The 20,198-nt window shown below is 32.3% G+C and overlaps 1 protein-coding gene across 4 annotated transcripts in view; it reads right to left on the bottom strand.

The window, feature by feature from the left end:
- Positions 1-20,198, bottom strand: part of LOC130669474 (uncharacterized) — a 77,052-nt gene that overhangs the window by 25,315 nt on the left and 31,539 nt on the right. For 3 of the 4 annotated variants that reach the window (XM_057472410.1, XM_057472412.1, XM_057472413.1), the window contains 14 exons: positions 19,213-19,349; positions 16,867-17,298; positions 15,760-16,000; positions 14,807-15,276; positions 14,457-14,640; positions 12,971-13,175; positions 12,702-12,813; positions 9,108-9,210; positions 8,177-8,349; positions 4,176-4,662; positions 1,886-2,282; positions 1,559-1,793; positions 347-758; positions 106-261 (listed from right to left, as the gene is read on the bottom strand). In XM_057472410.1, coding sequence (XP_057328393.1) covers positions 106-261; positions 347-758; positions 1,559-1,793; positions 1,886-2,282; positions 4,176-4,662; positions 8,177-8,349; positions 9,108-9,210; positions 12,702-12,813; positions 12,971-13,175; positions 14,457-14,640; positions 14,807-15,276; positions 15,760-16,000; positions 16,867-17,298; positions 19,213-19,349 — 3,744 coding nt within the window. The remainder of the gene's footprint in view (positions 1-105; positions 262-346; positions 759-1,558; positions 1,794-1,885; positions 2,283-4,175; positions 4,663-8,176; positions 8,350-9,107; positions 9,211-12,701; positions 12,814-12,970; positions 13,176-14,456; positions 14,641-14,806; positions 15,277-15,759; positions 16,001-16,866; positions 17,299-19,212; positions 19,350-20,198) is intronic. The other variant, XM_057472411.1, reaches the window with a different exon arrangement.

The following is a 20,198-nucleotide window of genomic DNA, read 5'->3' as shown; positions in this document are numbered from 1 at the left end:
TAAAATATAAATAAAAATCATGAAAGTTTTGATTCGAAAGAAAGATAAGACATTTATAAGTGTAGAGAGACGGTGAAATTAAAAAGAAAATAAAATTGTTCATACCTAGGGCTTTCAATGTCAGGAACTTGCAGAAAGTTTGAGCTCTTTGGTTTCTGCGGGCTAAGAAGAGTCGGCGCAGGTCTCGCCAGCAATTCCGCGACTGGAACTTGCGGGCTGCCGAACCCGGTTTGAATCCCGTAGAGCATTTCCTGGAATACCCTGAAGAATAAAGTTGTTTTTTATCTCAAACTTTATTAAATTGCCTGTAGTTCTTTTGCTAGAGATGAATACTAATAAAAATTACCTGCTGCGTACTCCAAGGATGGCACGTACGCCAATAAATCTGACCTTCTGCTTCTGCTGACCAGGAACCAGGAAGGCCACGTCGAACAGACTCGCGTGGATCTGGACGTTGTCCGCGTTGTTGAGGAAGACTCGGGTGAAGTCCTTGGCCAGCTGGTCGTAGTCCTCGAACTGGTCCCGCACCGAGTCCAGGAGAGGCGAAGACGGCCGCATGTGTCCAATAGGTCGCCAGGAGCCTCGACGGTACGGCTTCGGAATCTGTCCAGTCTCCGCGTGGTTCGCGAGGTTCGCTACGATGTCCTCGAGCATTTGGCTCCTGGTTCGTTCCTGCATTCGGGCGAATTTCGGCGCAGAGTAACTCGCGCGCTCGCCATTTACTATTTTTGTGAGAATCCATTCTCGGAACATTGGACCTGTAATTAATTTTTTAATTAATAATTTAAAAAAAAAAAATGCACAGGATTCGATCCGCGTTCTTCTGAAACGAGGACTAGAATCACGACTACGATATCAATTAATTTATTTATTTATTTGACGTCATATTTTTTCCAGTGACCCCCATGAAAAAAATTTATAAAAAAATGTATGTTAAAATATAAAAAAAATATATTAAAAATATATAAATATACATAAAATATGTATAAAAAATATATTTTAAATAGCTAACTTTTGGCCGATTTTCGTATATATTTTATATATTAAAAATATATAAAAAATACATGTATAAAAATATACGAAAAATATATTTTTCTTATATTAAAAAATATATTTTTTGTATATTTTTATACATGTATTTTTTATATATTCTAAGATATATTTTTAATATATTTAAAATATATAAAATATATACGAAAATCGGCCAAAAGTTAGCTTTTTAAAATATATTTTTTATACATATATATAGATATATTTACATATTTTTTATGTATTTTTAATATATCTTTTTTACATGAAAAATATATTTTTTTTATATTCAACATATATTTTTTTTTATAAATTTTTTTCATGTGGGGAATTTAATTTTTACAAAAAAAAAAGTACTGAGGGGAATCCGATCCCAGTCTCTGGAGAATAAAAACTATAAATGTCAGTACAAACTTCCCCTAGTCTTTTCAATTAATTTTTCAATAGAAGTTATTTATTTTTTTAATTAAATAATTTATTAAATTAATTAACTTTTATTATTAATAAATAAAAATAAAAATAAAAAAACCTTTTTCGAAGACGCTTTGTTCCCACAAATAAGGTTTGTAAGCACCGACTTCGTCTCTCGTGACAACCGAGACCTCGTATCTAGTAACTTTTCTCTTGATCCTCGGGCTGACACGCACGATAATAAAAGTGTGGAGAAAATGAGATTTAATACAAGCCGGGCTGAATTGGGTGTTGTCGGCTTCAAGGAACACCACGCAGACGATATCGTTGCCGATGTGTCGTTTCCTTTGAAGCTGAAAAAAAAATAGAATAATAATAAAAATTTCGCGTTTCCCTTGGCAGTGACTGCAATTAAATGGAAAGCGGGCTTTGAGGACGACGATACCTTCTGAGGATCGTGTTTTTCGTAAGGCAGCTGAGTGGACACGTGAAACATGATCTCGATTCCGCGCCAGTTGGTGTAGACCGAGTAGAGACCCGTCAGGTCATGGACGGTGTCGAGACCGCCTTTGTACTTGTCGAACCCTTTCAGACGTATTTTGTCACCCAGTATCTGCAGAAACTCTTCGAAAAATGGAGAGCTGTCGTTGTTGTCGAGTATCTCCTCCTCGGTGTACTGGCCCTCTTGCACATATATCACTCCGACTTTAAGCTCCGACTTTATGAACACTTGGTCTAGCTTGAGAAGTTCTTCTGGGGTGTCTGGTAGCTGTCCTAACGTCAATGCTGGATTTATATTCACCTCTTTACCCAGGCTCTTTACTACCTCTTCACGATTGTACCTGTAATCGCAGTATAAATTATTATATTATTATTGTTTTGTTAAAAAACATTAAAAATCTCTTTTTTTGACTTTGATTACTATTTATGTTTAAACTATTGCAGATACGGCAAAAATGTAAGAGAAAAAATTTATGGGAAATTTCATTCTCTACAAAACAATTTTCATTAAATTTTTACGTAATTTCAATATTTTAGAAGTTATTGATATTTAATGCCCAGATAATTTTTTATTTTACTGAGTGAGAGTCAAATTTTGTATATTTGTAATTAAAATTAAAATTACGACTTAAATATCAAAGTTACGACAAAAATGCATAAGTACTTTCTTATAGAAAATTTTATTTTCTACAAAAAAGATTTCTTTAAGTTTTTACGTAATTTCAATATTTTAGAAGTGATTGATATTTAATATCCAGATAATTTTTTGTTTCACAGTAGAAGAGTCAAATTTTGTACATTTGTAATTAAAATTAAAATTACGGCTTAAATATCAAAGTTACGGTAAAAGTGCATTCGTACTTTCTTGTAGGAAATTTAATTTCCTACAAAAAAGGTTTCCTTGAGTTTTTACGTAATTTTAATATTTTAGAAGTTATTGATATTTAAGGCCCAGATAATTTTTTGTTTTGCAGTAAAAGAGTCAAATTTTGTATATTTGTAATTAAAATTAAAATTACGGCTTAAATATCAAAGTTACGACAAAAATACTCAAATATTTTTTAATAGGGAATTTAATTTCCTACAAAAAAGGTTTCTTTAAGTTTTTACGGAATTTCAATATTTTAGAAGTTATCGATATTTAATGCCCAGATATTTTTTTGTTTCACAGCAGAAGAGTCAAATTTTGCATATTTGTAATTAAAATTAAAATTACGGCTTAAATATCACAGTTACGACAAAAATGTATGATGACTTTCTTATAGGAAATTTAATTCGCTACAAGAAAGGTTTCTTTAAGTTTTTCTGTAATTTTAATATTTTAGAAGTTATTGATATTTAATGCCCAGATAATTTTTTATTTTTAGCAGTCAAGTTTTATATACAGTAGAACCTCGATAAGTTAAAATTCAAGGGAAACGTAAAAAAATTTGAGTTATCGAGTTTTTTACTTATCGAGAGTTTAAGTTAGAGAGGTTATTAAAGTAAAATTTTTAACTTAACGAGGTTTATTGATTGGAAACTTGAGTGTGAAAAAGATACATATAATTCAATAGAAATGATAGATTTTTATTTATTTATACATATATATTTACTCTTATATGAAAATTCCTACTGAGTAAAGGTCCTCCCCCTCCCCTTTATCCTTTATTTCCCTAGTTCCCGATTAAGTGAAAGACTAAAGTGAAAATCAATTAAGCTTTTGGCGAAACCTTTTGTTTGCATACATACTTAATACGATGACTCAATGATATTACTTTAAGTTATGGAGGTCACCAAAATATTATTTTAAGTTATCGAGGGCAATGCTCAAAATAATTGTTTGAGTTATCGAGGTTTTGTACTTTAAGTAATAGAGGTTTTAAGCTGTGAAGGGAAGGGAATCAAAAAAATTTTTAAGTTACAGAGGTTTTGAACTTATCGAGGTTTGAGTTATCGAGGTTCTACTGTATTTGTAATTAAAATTAAAATTACGGCTCAACTATTGAAGTTACGACAAAAATGTATGAGTACTTTTTAATAGGAAATTTAATTTTCTACAAATTTGTATCCATACATTTTTATCGTATCTTTAATACTTTCCACGTAATTTTAATGCAAAGTACCGGAATAATTAAATCCCGACTTAAAATCTCTAAAAAATGATAATTATTATTAATAAAACAGCTGACGACAATAATTAATATTCATCGGATAATATAACAGGATTACATTAGCATAATTAAATAACGCACCTATCAGCGAAAACGCAGCTGGCAGGTATGAGCCCGTGAACGGTGTAACTGATGGCACGTACGAGTATTCTGAATTGATCTCTCCCGCTTATCGTCTCCTGCTTTATGCTGAGTATCACCGGGCCCAGGTCCTCGTCGTTGGTGAAGTAGTTCCAGTGCTCGGACCCGTAAAAATATTTCTCGTAGGTCTCCTGCTCAACGGAGGTCAGCTCGAAGCCCTGGTTCTTTTCCCACTGCTCCTCGATGGTCGTTTTCTTACGCGGCACGTCCTCGTCCTCCATCTCGTTCTCCTCGAACAGACAGAATTCCTGTCGTTTGTTCATTATAGAGAGCTCTGCTTGCTCATCAACTTGCTCAGGATCCGTGAAATCCCGGTCGCTTTCACTCTCGTCCCAAATAGTGTCAGAGGTTATTTGCTGCCTCGAACACTCGATCCAATACCCAGGGGTCGGTATCAAATTGTGAGGAAATTCTTTACAAAATTCATCTGCAAAAATAATTTTATCCATGAACTTTTTTTTTAATCCCAAAATTTTAAAAATTCAAAATTTTTACAACTGATCTAAATAGATTTAGATAAAAAAAAAAATTAGATCCTTAAAAATCAAAATTAAATTTTCCAGTAGAGCAAAAAATTAAAAAAAATTTTTTTTAATCAATAAAATAATTTAATTAAAAATTCAAATTAATGTTAAAAAAAATTTTTGAGTCGACTCATATTGCCCGAGATGACAAAATTTACAAAATTCATCTGCAAAAATAATTTCATACATGAATTTTTTTTTTTAATCCCAAAATCTTAAAAATTCAAAATTTTTACATTTGATCTCAATAGATCTATATAATAAAAAAAATTAGATCCTTAAAAATCAAAATTAAATTTTTCCGGCAGAGAAAAAATTTAAAAAAATTTTTTTTTTTTAAATTAATAAATTAATTTAATTAAAAATTCGAATTAACGTTAAAAAAAAATTTTTGAGTCGACCCATATTGCCCGAGATGACAAAATTTACAAAATTCATCTGCAAAAATAATTTCATACATGAATTTTTTTTTTTAATCCCAAAATCTTAAAAATTCAAAATTTTTACACTTGATCTCAATAGATCTATATAATAAAAAAAATTAGATCCTTAAAAATCAAAATTAAATTTTCCCGGCAGAGAAAAAATTAAAAAAAATTTTTTTTTTTTAAATTAATAAATTAATTTAATTAAAAATTCGAATTAACGTTAAAAAAATTTTTGAGTCGACCCATATTGCCCGAGATGACAAAACTTTGGAAAAAAAAAAATTTTAAGAACTGAACCGCAGCTCAGGGCGCGAGAACGCCCGCAGTTTATCATAAATAAAAAATAATAAAACGTAAAACTTTCACCTCCGTTCCACAGACCACATTAATTATTAATATATTCATAAGAAAAGTTGTCGGGTTTATACTTATACTTATGCTTAGCTCATAATTTTAAATTTAACTCAATCTGCATTGAGATTCAGATTAGCATAGAAAACACAAGGAGATTTTTAGTCGGCTAAGCCTTAGATACAGTCGAAGCCCTTCCGTCTTTATTAAAAGACACTGGCGTTAAGTACAAAGTAACGGTAAGAATAGGCTTGCGAAGTGCCGAGAGGACCATGAGAAGCAACCACTTGTTCTACAAGACCCTTTACTTTTCTTCTTCCTCTTCTTCTTTTTCTTTATCGAAGACTCTTTTCATTTTTTATCCCAGGCATTCTTCAGTCTCGAGGGCTGCTTTTTATCCCAGTCAAGTCACTGTAAGGTAGAACACCAAGCTGTTTCTTAACAGGGCTCGGTATTCGAACTTAGAGTGAACTGCCTGAGACATTTTCGTCTTCATCTTCATTTGATAGGTAATTTAGTTACTTATTTATTAAAAAGTTACTTTGTTAGATTAAGTTTTAGAAGTTTTTATTTAATTATTTACAAGCTAATAAATGAAAAATTAGTTTCATATATATATATATATATATATATATATATATATATATATATATATATATATATATATATATATATAGACACGGAGAGAAAATTACCACAGAAAAAAAAATTTCTTGGCGCAAGAAATTTTTTCTAGCCCGGGAAATTTTTTTTTTATTCAATTAATTATGAAAAATATTTCTTACACCAAGAAATCCTTTTTCTGTGTATGGTAACTATTCCTACACTGTAAAAAATTTTCGAAGTGAACACGGATTAAATCCGAAGTGAATGCGGAGCGGATGACTATTTATTTATTTAATCCCTTAGAGTGAAGTTTACTCCGAAGGAGAGTTTATTTTGATAAAACTCCGAATCGGAGATAATGCGGATTTAAATAAAATCCAGACCACTCCGAAATCACTCCCCTGAAAAGACAAACTCCCGATCTACCCTGATGGAGTAATTTTTTTGAAAACTCCGTAATTTCGAGTGAGTCCGAATTTAAATAAAATCCGTAATCTCCCGATTTTTTACAGTCTCGTACATTTATGAAATTTACACCCATAGCGATGTGGTAATTACTTGGAATTATGGGATATAGGGGAGGTTGGGGCAGAGCGGCCCCCCTAAGCCAATTATTATTTTTTGTGTCTTTCAACCATAAGATCACTTTGCTTTTGTCTTATTTTGAACAAATTTATGGACATTTTGCCAAAATTCTGAAAAAAAAATTTTTTGTTGTGTGGGGCAGAGCGGCCCCCTCCAAAAAGTGATAAAAAATTTTTTTTTTTCGTTTTTTTTTTTTTTAAATTGTTTTCAATCATTAAGAATGTATTTCTTTCTCTTGACAACTATTTTTGGTTTTATATTACTCGAAAAAAATTTTTTAAAGTGTAATAAATCGTTCACTCTCGATTACTTTAATTACTAATTGTTATTTAATAAAAAAAAAAATCAATTCTATAGTTTTGCTTTATTTCAAAAATTTATCAACTAAAAAAAAAAATTTAATTTTTATAAATTTTTAGCGACCAAATTTGCCTCTTACATAGAGAAACGGCCGAAAAATATAAAAAAATAATTTTTTCGGAAGTTTCGGCTGGTCCATTTTGCCCCAGGTGTTATGCGTAGGGCTAGAAATGTGTAATTATAATAATTTTTTTTTAATTTGACGATAAAAATATGAAAAATTCACTTTTTCAAAATTTTGGACTTGTCCATTTTGCCCCAAATGTCATGCGTAGGGGTAAAAATGCGCAAACATATCGGATTTATAGTAATTAGTCGACAAAAAAAAATTTTTTTTTTTTATCAAAATTTCAGGAGGGCCGCTCTGCCCCACCCTCCCCTACTCCCGTTATTTCTGGAAAAATTTTCCATAACACTGGAAACAATTCCTATTATTATGGGAAAAGTTCCCATAGTCACATGGTCGTAAATCCTGTCCCTACATTGGAACGGTTTCTAACTGCGTATGGAAATGAACCCATAGACCGCCGTACATTCTGATATCGTATAGGGACAAAACCCATGGGTAGAAATGGTAAAGATAATTTGCATGGGTGTCATTCTTATATATTTGATATTTAAAAAACTCGTTACCATACGATATGGGAACCATTCCCATAATATAGTGAAATTTTTACTGTAAATTTATCTCCGTATATTAAATATATGAACGACCTTGATGTATGACTGTGGTCTATAGTAGAACCACCTGTAGCACACGCTGTCTGTGTGAGTCTTTTCAAGCACACACTTATTCGCGTCTTTAACTTTTAAACCCTTCTTACTGCTCAGAAATTACTTTTTATCTTATATATATATAGATATAGTTGGGTATAAACTTTACACTTTAATTTGTCAAGTTTTGTTTTGTCGAGTTTGTTTTCCTATTTTTTAAAATAAACTTTTGAAAGTCGTTTGGGATAATGGAAGCGAGGGCGACAAAATGGCAGAAGAATGACTAGACGGTGGTCGTAAAAATAAATATGAGAACAAAGTTTGGAGGAGGATTGAAGATGGGCCGGTTCGGGTTCGGCTGTTTTAGACCCACCTGAGCAGGCTTGAGGTGGAAGCGGGAAGATGAGTGTCGTTGAGGACTTTCGTCGGGCCACTGCGCAGCCCAAACTTTGAGGCTTAAAGCTGCGCAACTGCTGCATGAAGTCCGAGCACTCCATCAGCGCGACGTCCGCGAAGTGCAGGTCGCAAAGAATCTGGTTTTTGAACCTGAAATCAATTTTTTTATATTTTTTAAACTCGCGGTTTTTCGCGGTTTTTTTAAAAATCGTATTTTAAAAAAACTATTCAAGATATTTTGATGAATTTTTTTTTGAAATTGTAGCCAATGATCTGACTCAAAATTTTAGCCCAGGCTAAAGCTCATCGCATGATAAGATTTGGAGGGAAATTTGAAATTTAAAATCTAAAATTTTTACAACAGAAAAAAATCCAATTTTTCCCTTCGTTTTTAAAAATTTTTTTCTCAAAATCTAATCCGAGTATTTTAAAAAATTTTTTTTGAAAATTGTAGCCAATGATCCGACTCAAAATTTTAGCCCAAACTACAGCTCATCGCATGATAAGATTTGGAGGGAAATTTGAAATTTTAAATCTAAAATTTTTACAACAGAAAAAAATCCAATTTTTCCCTTCGTCTTTAAAAATTTTTTTCTCAAAAACTAATCAAAGTATTTTGAAAAAATTTTTTTGAAAATTGTAGCCAAAAGTCTGACTAAAATTTTGAGCCCTTCAAAATCTCTTGATCTCTGAAAGTTTCCGAGCTAAAAATTTTTAAACTAAAAAATATCAAAAATGAATTTTTTCCGGGTTCCGAATTTCAAAAAATGTCTTCTTACACAGCCAATTACTCAACGTTACTCTGTGTAATTGACATTATAACAGCAGTAATTACTAATAGATATGTCCCTATATCATTACAAGTTTATTAAAGCTCATAAAGTAAATTAACGTGAATGTTTACTCACCGTCTCGCTCTTTTCTGATTGGGTCCCGTGAGATTGAGGCCACAGCTGTTACATTTCAGACACTCCTCATGATAGTGATTGTTGTCGTAAGGCGGTGACGGTTCTTCGACGGACATTAAACGAAGTTTTTAAAAAAAATCTCACTTATATATTTCACAAACTAAAATATATTTAATATTTATCTATTTATTTGTCTAGCGCCCGTTATTTATTCACCCCAAGGTCTCTCCTCTACTCTACTCCTATATATATAAATATATATAAATAATTTCTGAAGACGTAAAGTGTATACGCATAACAGAGGGTGTGAAAAACTTTTTTCCTTACTTAGCTCATTTAATTCCGCCTCAACTCGATAAGTCCCGCATACATATCACGGAATTTCATCAACACACTTCGGAATTTCGATATCGAGATATTATTCGACCGTATTCTCTTAACTATTCCATCTAAATCCTCACGTTCTAATGTACTTTTGTTGTTAATTAACGTAATGGACTTTAAATTAAATTTTAATTCAAAAAACAGCCACTGGAATATTTGAAAATAATTTGAATTTTTAAAATTCACTTGTCAGTAGATCGACTCGATTTTAATCAGACGAATTTTTTTTTATTTATTCATAAAAAAAAAATATTCGAGGGGTGTCAGATTCTTTTAAAAATTTTTTAATAAAAAAAAGAATAAATTATTTACTCGAATTTTAAATAATCGATAATGGGTAGAGTTTTTTAATGGGAATTAAAAGGGAGGTTTTAATTTAAATAAAAAAAAATAATGATAGAGAAATAAATAAAAAATAAATTGAACGGACAGTTGGACGATAGCATCAATCAAATATTTTAAAAACGTGCAATTGAATAATGATTCTGTGTAAAAAAATTTAAAAATATATTTTTGCTCCATTGTTTGCTTGTTATTGATACCCGGATTAATTCAATGTATCGAATGCTCAGCGACAGAAAAAAAGGGTTAAAAAATATCTGCCGGGTTTTGTAGGTCATTTTTGTGTTCTATTCAATCGCTACTTTTAATTGAATCAAATATTTCGCGAACTTTAGTTATTAAAAATAATTGCCAGCTCTAATTATTTCAGCTAACAGATTAATTATTTGAATTTTTTTAAATGCGCGCTTAATTTTAAAATCCACTAATCAATTAATCAACAAAATTTTACGTAATTTTGGAGCTAAGAAATTTAAAATTTTTGAGTCGATGCAAATCAAAATTTTTCATATGGAAAAAATAATTTTTAAAAATTACAGTGAAAAAAAAAATTTTTGAATGAAATTTTCAAATTTTGCCACCAAAAATATATTAAATTGGAAATTTATGATACTGAAGTTAGCCGACGTTTAACAATTTTTTGATTTTTTTTTAAAATACTAAATTATAAAAAAAAAAATATTTGAAAAAATTGCACATGTAGTTTTCTAAATTTTCTACATGTGCATATTTTTAATTTATTTTTTTTTTAAATTGAATTATTAAAAAATCAATCGGAAAATTGTTTACTGTCTGTCAATTTATGATGAGTGCGAATGTAGCAGATATCAGACAAATTTAAAATTATTAATAAATAGAGTAAATAATTTAAAAAATAATAATTTTAAAAAAATGCACTTCTTAATTTTAAGATTTTTTAAAATTTTATTTTATTAATCGTTTACTCTATTGATTAATAATTTTAATGACAATAAAGTTAGCAGACATTTGAAATTTAAATAAATTTTTTTAAATAGATAAATAATAAAAAAAATATATTTCTAAAAAAATGCACATGTAGGAAATTTCATAAATTATGCATAAAATTTTTCAAAATATTTTTTTTAATATTTGTTTTTTTGTTAAAAAAAATCAAAATGTTGTTAAATGTCTGCTAACTTTATAGTCATATAATTTTAAATTTGTCTGATGTCTGCCACATTTACACTCATAATTTATGATCCTGAAGTTAACAGACAATTAAAATTACCCGGATTTTTTTTCAACAAATTAAATCCAAAAAAAAAAAAAAATCAAAAATATGCACATGTAGAAAATTCAATAAACTACCGGTGCAATTTTTTTTAAATATTTTTTTTAATAATTTATTATTTAAAAAAAAAATCCAAAAATTATTTGACGTCAGCTAACTTCAGTATCACGTCAATTTCCTGATCATGAAAATTTTTACTATCAAATTTCTCGTGGTAAAAATATACAATGATCCGAAACTTTTTTTCTCCACGTAATAGACAAATGTTCTACAAAACCCTCAGCCAGGCTGACTAAACTTTCAAACCGCTCCCACGACTAAACCCCGACATTAATTTTTAAAACCTCCGATTTCCCCAATAGTGTCCCGAAAAAAAAAAAAAAAAAAAATCCGATGAATAAATTTGGTTAGATTAAACATAACTAACAAAACAAACCCATCTAAGCCATAGCAAATTGACAGTTAAGGCCGCACATTAAATAAACCAGGGGTTGATAATAATCTAAATAATCACCGAGTCTGACATAAAAATATAATAAAAATAGCGTACACATATACCTGTTAGCTAGATAAAGAAACGTCTATGCCAAGATTTACTTTAATTGATAGCCTGCCGATCGAATGACAAGCACGTGGCCTTGGGGTGTGGATCGATGTCGCGTATGATATTTCGCGCATACCTTCTTTATCACCGGCAATACTTAACAATCGACACCCCCAACATCAACATCAACATCAACATCAACATCAACACTAATACCACCCCCTGCCACCCACTTCCCGTTTACGTTTACGTCCGTCAATTTCGTCGCACGTACCTCCGCTACTACTACTTGCTCGTAAAACGCGGACGTGCGATAATGTCTATGTCTTATTAAATTTTTTTATCCGTCACCACTTTTTTATGCACGATAAAATATTTATTAAAATTCATTTTTAATTAAAAAAAAATTCTATAAACTTTTTTTTTATTTACTATACGGAGATTTAATAAATCACGTGTCATTTAATTAATAAACAATAAGACAGTTATGAAGATAAATGAAAATATTGCGGGGATAATCAATGAAATCTTCAGTAAGGACACCACCCACCGCGTGGTTTAATGAAAAATCGAAGTGTCACTATCATTCAATAATTCCCACCAGATTGATAAGGAAATACTTTACTACGCGATTTATTTAATTAACTAGACACTAATTACCGAAACACTTGGAGCGGATTAAAAAAAAATTGAATGGTTTTTTTAAAAAAAAAAAAAAGGAATTGTTTAAATAAATGTCACGTGGCGGGCAGATTAAAAATATTTCGGAGGTAATTTTAAAGAGTTTGTTTATTTTCGGGTGGTTTGGGAGTTGGGTTTTATTGGTCGCCGCACGATTAATTAGACCCTGTTGGGTATCATGAGGACGTGATACTGAGAATTTGTGAAAAATCTAAATGATAAGGTGGTTTTATATATGTTTTTATCAACGACTGCTGTGCACCCGACGTTTGTTTGTGTAAACTACTTGCGCGGGCGCAGACGCGAGGCTGCCAACCCCACGGCCCGGGGGTTGGTAGGAAGCTCGGGAGCTTTAGTGCCGGGAAAATTTGAAAACAGATGGTGGCGTTACCTGTTTGTGTACTGCTGTCAAAAAAGGTACTGGATGTTTCGACGGTCATCGATTGGAAGGTTCCGTCGGTTATCTGCGCTGAACTGTCTCGTCGACCGCGGTAACGTTGTACCTTTTTTTGACGGTAATTAATTATTTTTAAATATTTGAAAAAAAAAAATTTTTTTAAGGAGAGGGAGATTCAATTTTTGAGGAAAAAAATTGTCGGCTTTGAATTTTAGGGAGGGAGAGAATTTTGGAGGGGGTTGGGTGGAAATTAGGGGACTTACGGTGTCATCGCTTTGAGAACTTTGTCTGCGGAAGTTGCGACACCGGATCATCTCTTCGGTGGTGCTCTGGCGTCTGAATCCGCGGGACATGAGGATCTCTTCGGTGGTCGACTGTCTGCGGATTACGGGGGCGTGTTGGATGCTGCCGAGGCCGCGGGCACAAGGACTCGGGTCCCGAGAGGAACATGACGAACTGTCTGGTGATCTGATTAGAAGGCAGTAATTAATAAATATTGTCGGTTATCAATCAAATTATTGATAGGTCAGTGCCCGTGTGAAAAAAATTCGTTCGAAAAAGATTCCAAAAAAGTTCCGCATGTGGAACTTCTAAAAGTGAGACAGATTAGAACTTCGAATGGAACTTTTTTTTAATGTTAGTAATTTTGATGGTAAAATAAAAAGTTTTTATGAGCGAATTTAGAGTCAAAAAAGGACGTTCTTGGAACTTTTTTGGAATTTTTTATGGACGTTTTTTTTAGTTCTATAAAAAATTTACGAATAGTGATTTTTTAACTATTTTGGCATGTTCCTGGAACGTCTTTGTTCCACAAAAGATGCAAAAGAAGTGAGTTTGGAAAGTTTTTGGAACGCCTTTTTTAGTCCATAAAAAAGTCAAAAGTGGCGATTCTGGAACGTTTTTGGAACGTCTATTTTAGTTCTATAATAGGTTGTAAAGTAATGAGTTTTGGACCATTTTTGAATGTTTTTTGAACGTCTTTTTTAACTTCCGAAAAAGGTCAAAAGTAGTGATTATGAAACTTTTTTAGAATATCCATATAAAATTCCCAAAAATTTCCAAGAACGTCCTTTTTTGACTCTAAATTCACTCATAAAAACTTTTTATTTACCATAAAAATTACTAACGTTCCAAAAAAGTTCTATTCGAAGTTCTAATCTGTCTCATGTTTAGAAGTTCCACATGCGTGATAAAAATAAATTGATTCTCGTAATAATTATTTTTATTAATTATTAGCTATCACTAATTTTTTCTATACACAGAAAAAAAGAATTTCTGGGTGCAAGAATTTTTTTGTATTATAAATTGAACACAAAAATTTTCTTGGGACGAGAAAAAATTTATTGACTCAAAAAGTTTTTTCTTGCTCTGAGAAAATTAATTCTCGCCGTAAGAAAATTTCTGTTTTCAATTCATAATACAAAAAATTTATTGGGCTGGGAAAAAATTTTTCTAGGGCAAGTAAAAAATTCTTGTGCCAAGAAATCCTTTTTTTCTGTGTAGAGATCTCGAAGGATCTGCAGAGATAAAAGTTAGAAAAAGTCATATTTTAAAATTGTAAAAATTCAAAATTTTGATTTGTTATCTAAAAATTTTTATATTTTCGGTGACTCGAAACCAGGTCAGAGTGAAAGTAAAAAATGATTTAATTTTGGTGAAAATAATTATTAATAACTGAATTATAACCCGAGAAAAAAAATAATTGGTAAGACGGCTTACGACTGAAAAAAAAGCTAATTAATAAAATACCTAGCAGGACGTCCGATAATAGTAGTAGATTGTCTTCGTAATCTCGAAGGTCGCCTTTGTCTGTTAGGACTAAAGTCTCGTTTTTCAGCGGCATTTCTGTCCGGACTCAAATGGCTTTTTGAGTCTCGGCGTCTGGAATAAGAGGCCGAGTCCGGGCTCAGCGAGTCCCTTCTTGCTTTGCGACCTACAAATAACATTTGTGTCAGTGGCAAAAAAACCTTAACTACACATAAGCAAGTCAATCAATCAATCAATCAATCAATTTGTCACTCATTCATTCAGTCGTTCATTCATTGAAAAAAAAATTGAATTCCTAAATAATTTGAGTGGATCGGAGTAAAAGACGTCACCTCCGTCGTCGGGATCCGGCGATAGCGTGGGCTGGCTGCTGCGTCTTCCCGATGGTGATTCGTCAATAGTCGCAGCCTGTCGTGTCAGTCTTGACAGCTTGCTCGAGGAGACTTCCTTTCCTTTGCCGTAGTAGCACTGGGTGGTGGAGTCCCTTCTGGTAGTGAGCAGAGGGTGGGTGGGGGTGTTGTTGACACTCGGCGACCCGACAGGACTCAGCCCCCCGGACACCGCAGCTCCAGGAAGCGGCAAATTGTTTACTGTGGGCGATATTGCCGGCGGAGTTGTCGATGACATTATTATCGTGGGCGTATTTATGCCCGGTTCGAGTGTCAAATAATTTTTGTCTGCCTTAGGATGATCGTGTGTCGACGGGGACTTGGGATCCGTCCCGAATGATTTCGTTTCTGGTGTCAAGTAATTTTTAGACTCCGGCTTGTCCGTCTGACTTCTCTGTGCCTCCAACTGTTCTCTGTAAATTAATTCGATTTTATTGGAGGCTTGGAAACTGGAATTTGGGCTTAAAAATTAAGAATCTATGCACGGAAAAAAATTTACTGTTACTGGAACAGGAGGCAGTCATGTTGCAGCAACAGGATTTTTCCTGTGAAATCAATAGGATAAGGCACAAATTTCATGTACCAATTTTTTTTTGTCAGTATAATAAAATTTCAAAATTTGAAAAAAACTTCAAATTTTGAACGAAAATTCCAATTAAAAAAAAAAATTAACTTCAAAAAAAATTTTTAATTTTTTTCCAAATTTTTAATTTTTTTTTCAAATTTTAGTTTTATTATACGGACAAAAAAAAATTGGTGCATAAAATTTGTTCCTTATTCTATTGATTCCACAGAAAAAATCCTGTTGTGCATGACTGCCTCCTGTTGCAACAACAGTAAATTTTTTTCGTTGTGGTGGATTGAGACCAGAGTCGAGGATAAAAATGAAACCAAACCTAACAGCAGCAGATGCCGCACTATCAGTGCTCGAGGCGCTGGGTCTTTGATCCATCCTGTAGTACTTTGTTGGTGTAATCGCACCGGCGTCAAGAGAAATCTGAGACTGCTGTGATTGCTTACGTTTGTGATGTCGACACTGATGTTTTCGTTCGCCACAAGGACCGCCGACGACGCTGTCCCTTCTTGTTCTCGCGCTTTCACCGGATCCTCGTCTCGAGTACCTCGACTCACTTGATCCTGGATCAACAATCAATGCAATCACTTAAGTACCTCTGGACCATGAACTCTAGACTCTAGACCGTAATTCAGATCTAGAGACCACACGGAAAGAAAATTATGGGAAGTTTTGCTATGCATTATGGGAATGGTTCCCATATTGGTATAGGAACTATTCCTATAATATTATGGGAACTATTCCCATAATGTTATGGGAACCATCCCTATAATATCATAAAATTTTTTTTTTGCACAATAGTGTAGAAATTTCCCAAAATTTGAATTTTCTTGAATGTTTTGTGCTGACAAAAAATTCTTGATAAAAATTTTAATGTTTTTTTGCCAAATACGATTTTTTTTTCAATGTTTGAATTTTTGTTTTTATGTTTAATAATATTTCTGTGTATTGTAGAAGTGATTACTACACTTCTTTAAATTAATTTTTTCATGATAATATGGGAACCATTCCCATAATATTATAGGAATGGTTCCTATAATAGTATGGGAACTATTCCCATAATATTATGGGAATGATTCTCATAATGGTATACGAACCATTCCAATTGCATTATGGGAATCATTTCCATAATAATATGGAAATAGTTCCCATACTATTATAGGAACCATTCCCATAATATTATAGAAAGTATTCCTATAAATTATAGGAATCATTCCTATAAATTATAGGAACCATTCCTATAGTGTTATGGGTATCATTCCCATAATTATCGGAACTATTCCTATAATTATGGGAAACATTCCTATAATTATAGGAACCGCTCCCATAATTTATGGTCGTAATTCCTATGATGGTATAGGAAAAAATTTCACAAAATTATGGGAACCGCTGCCATAATTTTCTTTCCGTGCAGGAAAAAAAAATTTACCTCGTCGGGTGGTGGGTGAAATGATAGTCGGCGATTGCTGGGGCTGGGTGTCACGTTTGTTCCACAATTTGGCGAAATCATTTTTGAGGTCACTGATGGCCGAGTCCCGACGCGACTTGCTGGTGATCGAACTCTTGATCCCGCTGTCGACGGAACTCTCCCGGCGCTTTCGTAAACTTGCGGCATGTCCGGACTCTGTCGTCTGCTGTCGCGGCCAAGGCAAGGACTTGGCGATGTCTGCAAGGGTTTCACGTCGGCAAAGTTTGTTACCACTCTTGTTTTTGTTTGAATTACTGCCGCTCCAGTCACGCAGGATGTCCGCCAAACTCGAACGCCGACGGCGGTTATGATGAGTTGGCGAAGATTCTTGAGTTTCATTTGGTGGAGAGAGTGGAGCTCCTATTTGGGCTGCAGAATCTCTCCTTCCTGTTCCTTGGCAAAAAAATTTATTTTTTTATTGACAAAAAAAATGATACGCGAAATTGGAATTTTAATGCTGGAATTATTAATTAATTAGTTATTGTAAAATTAATTGACCATGAAGTGACCGTGAGAAAGATCGAATGGTTGGATTGTTAAACTCATTTTAAAATTTAGGTTTTATTGAATAGATTAATTAAGTTAATTAAGCAATTACGAGTAAAACAAATATTGGGATAGCAATTTCTATTAAATGAATCCCGTGGCAAATAATAGGAAATTAATTGAAAATGTGACGATATAATTCGAGGTTTAAAATTAATTTTTAATGTTATCGTTACGGATATTTAATAATATATGTGCATACGGCAATTGAGTAATATATGAGATAATTAATGTAGTAATTTATGACAGCGGATATGGACTGTAATGAAAAGTAGCCCGTAGATTTTTTCCTATGGGAGATAACTCTACGTAGTATAAACATTTTTTGTTCCTTAGGGTGTCCTTTAGTAGGAGAAACCTCAAAAAGTCCCAAGAAAAATTTTTATTTTGAGTTGGGACCCATATGAGGCTGAAAAAGGATGCCACTGTTTATGGCTTTTTATGAAAAGTAGCCCGTAGATTTTTTCCTATGGAAGATAACTCTACATAATATAAATGTTTTTTGTTCCTTATGGTGTCCACTAGTAAGAAAAATCCCAACAAATCCTGGGAAAAATTTATTTTTCTTGCAATCAACGCCGGGCAGATCAGACAGATGACAGAGTTTAGATATTTTTATGATAAGTGCCCCGTAATTTTTTTTCTATGGGAGATAACTCTGGACAATATTTATATTTTTTGATCTTTATGACACCCTCTAGTAGGGGAAACCCCATTAAGCCCCGAGAAAAATTTTTATTTCGAGTTAGGACCCATATGAGGATAAATGAAGATGAATGAGGATGACACTGTCTATGTATTTTTATGAAAAGTAGCCGTAACTTTTTTTCTGTTGGAAATAACTCAACACAATATAAACGTTTTTTGTTCCTTATGATGTCCTCTAGTAGGAAAAACCATAAAAAGTCCTGGGAAAAATTTATTTTTTGAGTTATCGACGCCGAGCAGATACGGACACATGCGGGCAGATGAGTCTGTATGGCTTTTTATGAAAAGTGGCTGTAACTTTTTTCCTGTTGAGGATAACTCCTCACAATATAAACGTTTTTTGTTCCTTAGGATGCTCTTTTAAAGAAAAAATCATAAAAACTCCAAAAAAAAATTTTACTTTTTACTTATGACTAGGGCCGGGATTTTCGCGTTAATTAAAAAATAATTAATACTTAGTGGTGTGAAATTTTTTATATTACGGGGAAAATATTGGTCTTATAAAAATATTTTTTAAACAAAAGTTGTAGGAAATTTAATTTTCTAAAACAAATGTCTCTTATAATTTTTTCTTAGGACTAATAAGAAAGCCGTAATTTCAAAATTAAGATTTTCATAATTCCCCAAATTTTGAATCATTCATTATGAATCTTAAGTTTTGAATAACGGCGGAAATATTGATTGTACAAAAAAATCATAGAAGACATTTTTTTCAGAAAATTAAATTTCCTACAACTTTTGTTCGAAAACTTTTTTGATAAGACCAATATTTTCGCCGTAATATCAAAAACTTGAACTACTCATTTCAAAAATAAGGCAAAAATCTTGTCCCTACTTATGACCCATATTAGGATGACATCGTGAAAGTTTCCTTGAAAAAGTAGCGCGTAAATCTGTTCCTGTCGGTCATAACTCCTTACAATACAAACGTTTTTTGTGTTTTACAGTGTCCTCTAGTAGAAAATCTATAATAAGTCCCAAGATATCCCAGTGTTCGACTAGAGTGTAGGCAAAGTCGGCGCGGAGGCGTATGAATAATAAAATATTAGTTACCTAGTCGTTGTTTCAAAGTCAATTCCTCGACCTGTTCTCTCACAAGATCATCCCATCCATTTCCGCCCTGCCACACTAAGCCAACTTGATGGCTCAGTATCGGCAGATTGCACACGAAACAAATGGCCGTCATTGTCCTGAAATGAAGAACCGTAAAAAAATCAACGTCACTCTGACAACTCTCAAACTCAATTAAACTCCAGAACTCGAACAATTTAAATAAACTTCAACAAATATAGAAACTTTATCTATTTTTAAATCTATTCACTTCTTTCGTGTTTCTTTCATTTTTTTTTTTTTTTTATAACAAACAAATTTCAGTGCTTACTCAAAATAAAGAGATCGTGTTATAGATAAAGATGTGCAGTGAGAAATGTTCAGGTGACAAGGATTTAAAACACCTCATGCTGAGAGCAGATTAAAGACTCAGGCGCTTAATTAAATTAAAAATTAAACAAGTCACTTTTTTTTTCATTTAAACTTTTGCATGCATTCTAATAAAAAAAAATTTCAACAATTTACGAGTCAATTTATTTATAAAAAATCTACTATTTTTTTTTTTAATTTTAAAATAAATTTAAAAATTTTTAATGCTGCACAAAAAAAAAAATTTTGAGGCAAAAAATTTTTACGTCCCCCAAAAAAATTTTTGGAGGCAAAAAAAAAATTTCGCGCCCAGAATTTTTTTTTCGGTGGCATAAAAAAAATTGATAAGAATAAAATTTAATTTTAGAAGTAAACGAGCGACTTAAAGTACTGTCATATGCTCGCATTAGTGTAAATTGTGAGTAGTATATATATATATATATATATGTGTAGGTATGTATATATATATATATGTATGTAACTAGAGCTGGCGAGCGTCATTCCAAAGCGATGCAGAACTCGAGAAAAGAAAACTATGGCCAAGAAAATGTTTATTAAAATATAAATGTATATATATATATATAAATTTATCAGCAATAAACTGTCAGACATGTGTATAA

Source organism: Microplitis mediator, chromosome 6 (assembly GCF_029852145.1).
Source record: "Microplitis mediator isolate UGA2020A chromosome 6, iyMicMedi2.1, whole genome shotgun sequence".
In the NCBI taxonomy this organism is placed as follows: domain Eukaryota; kingdom Metazoa; phylum Arthropoda; class Insecta; order Hymenoptera; family Braconidae; genus Microplitis; species Microplitis mediator.
The sequence above is the reverse complement of the archived record's forward strand: the minus strand, read 5'-3'. Positions and strand labels throughout refer to the sequence as shown.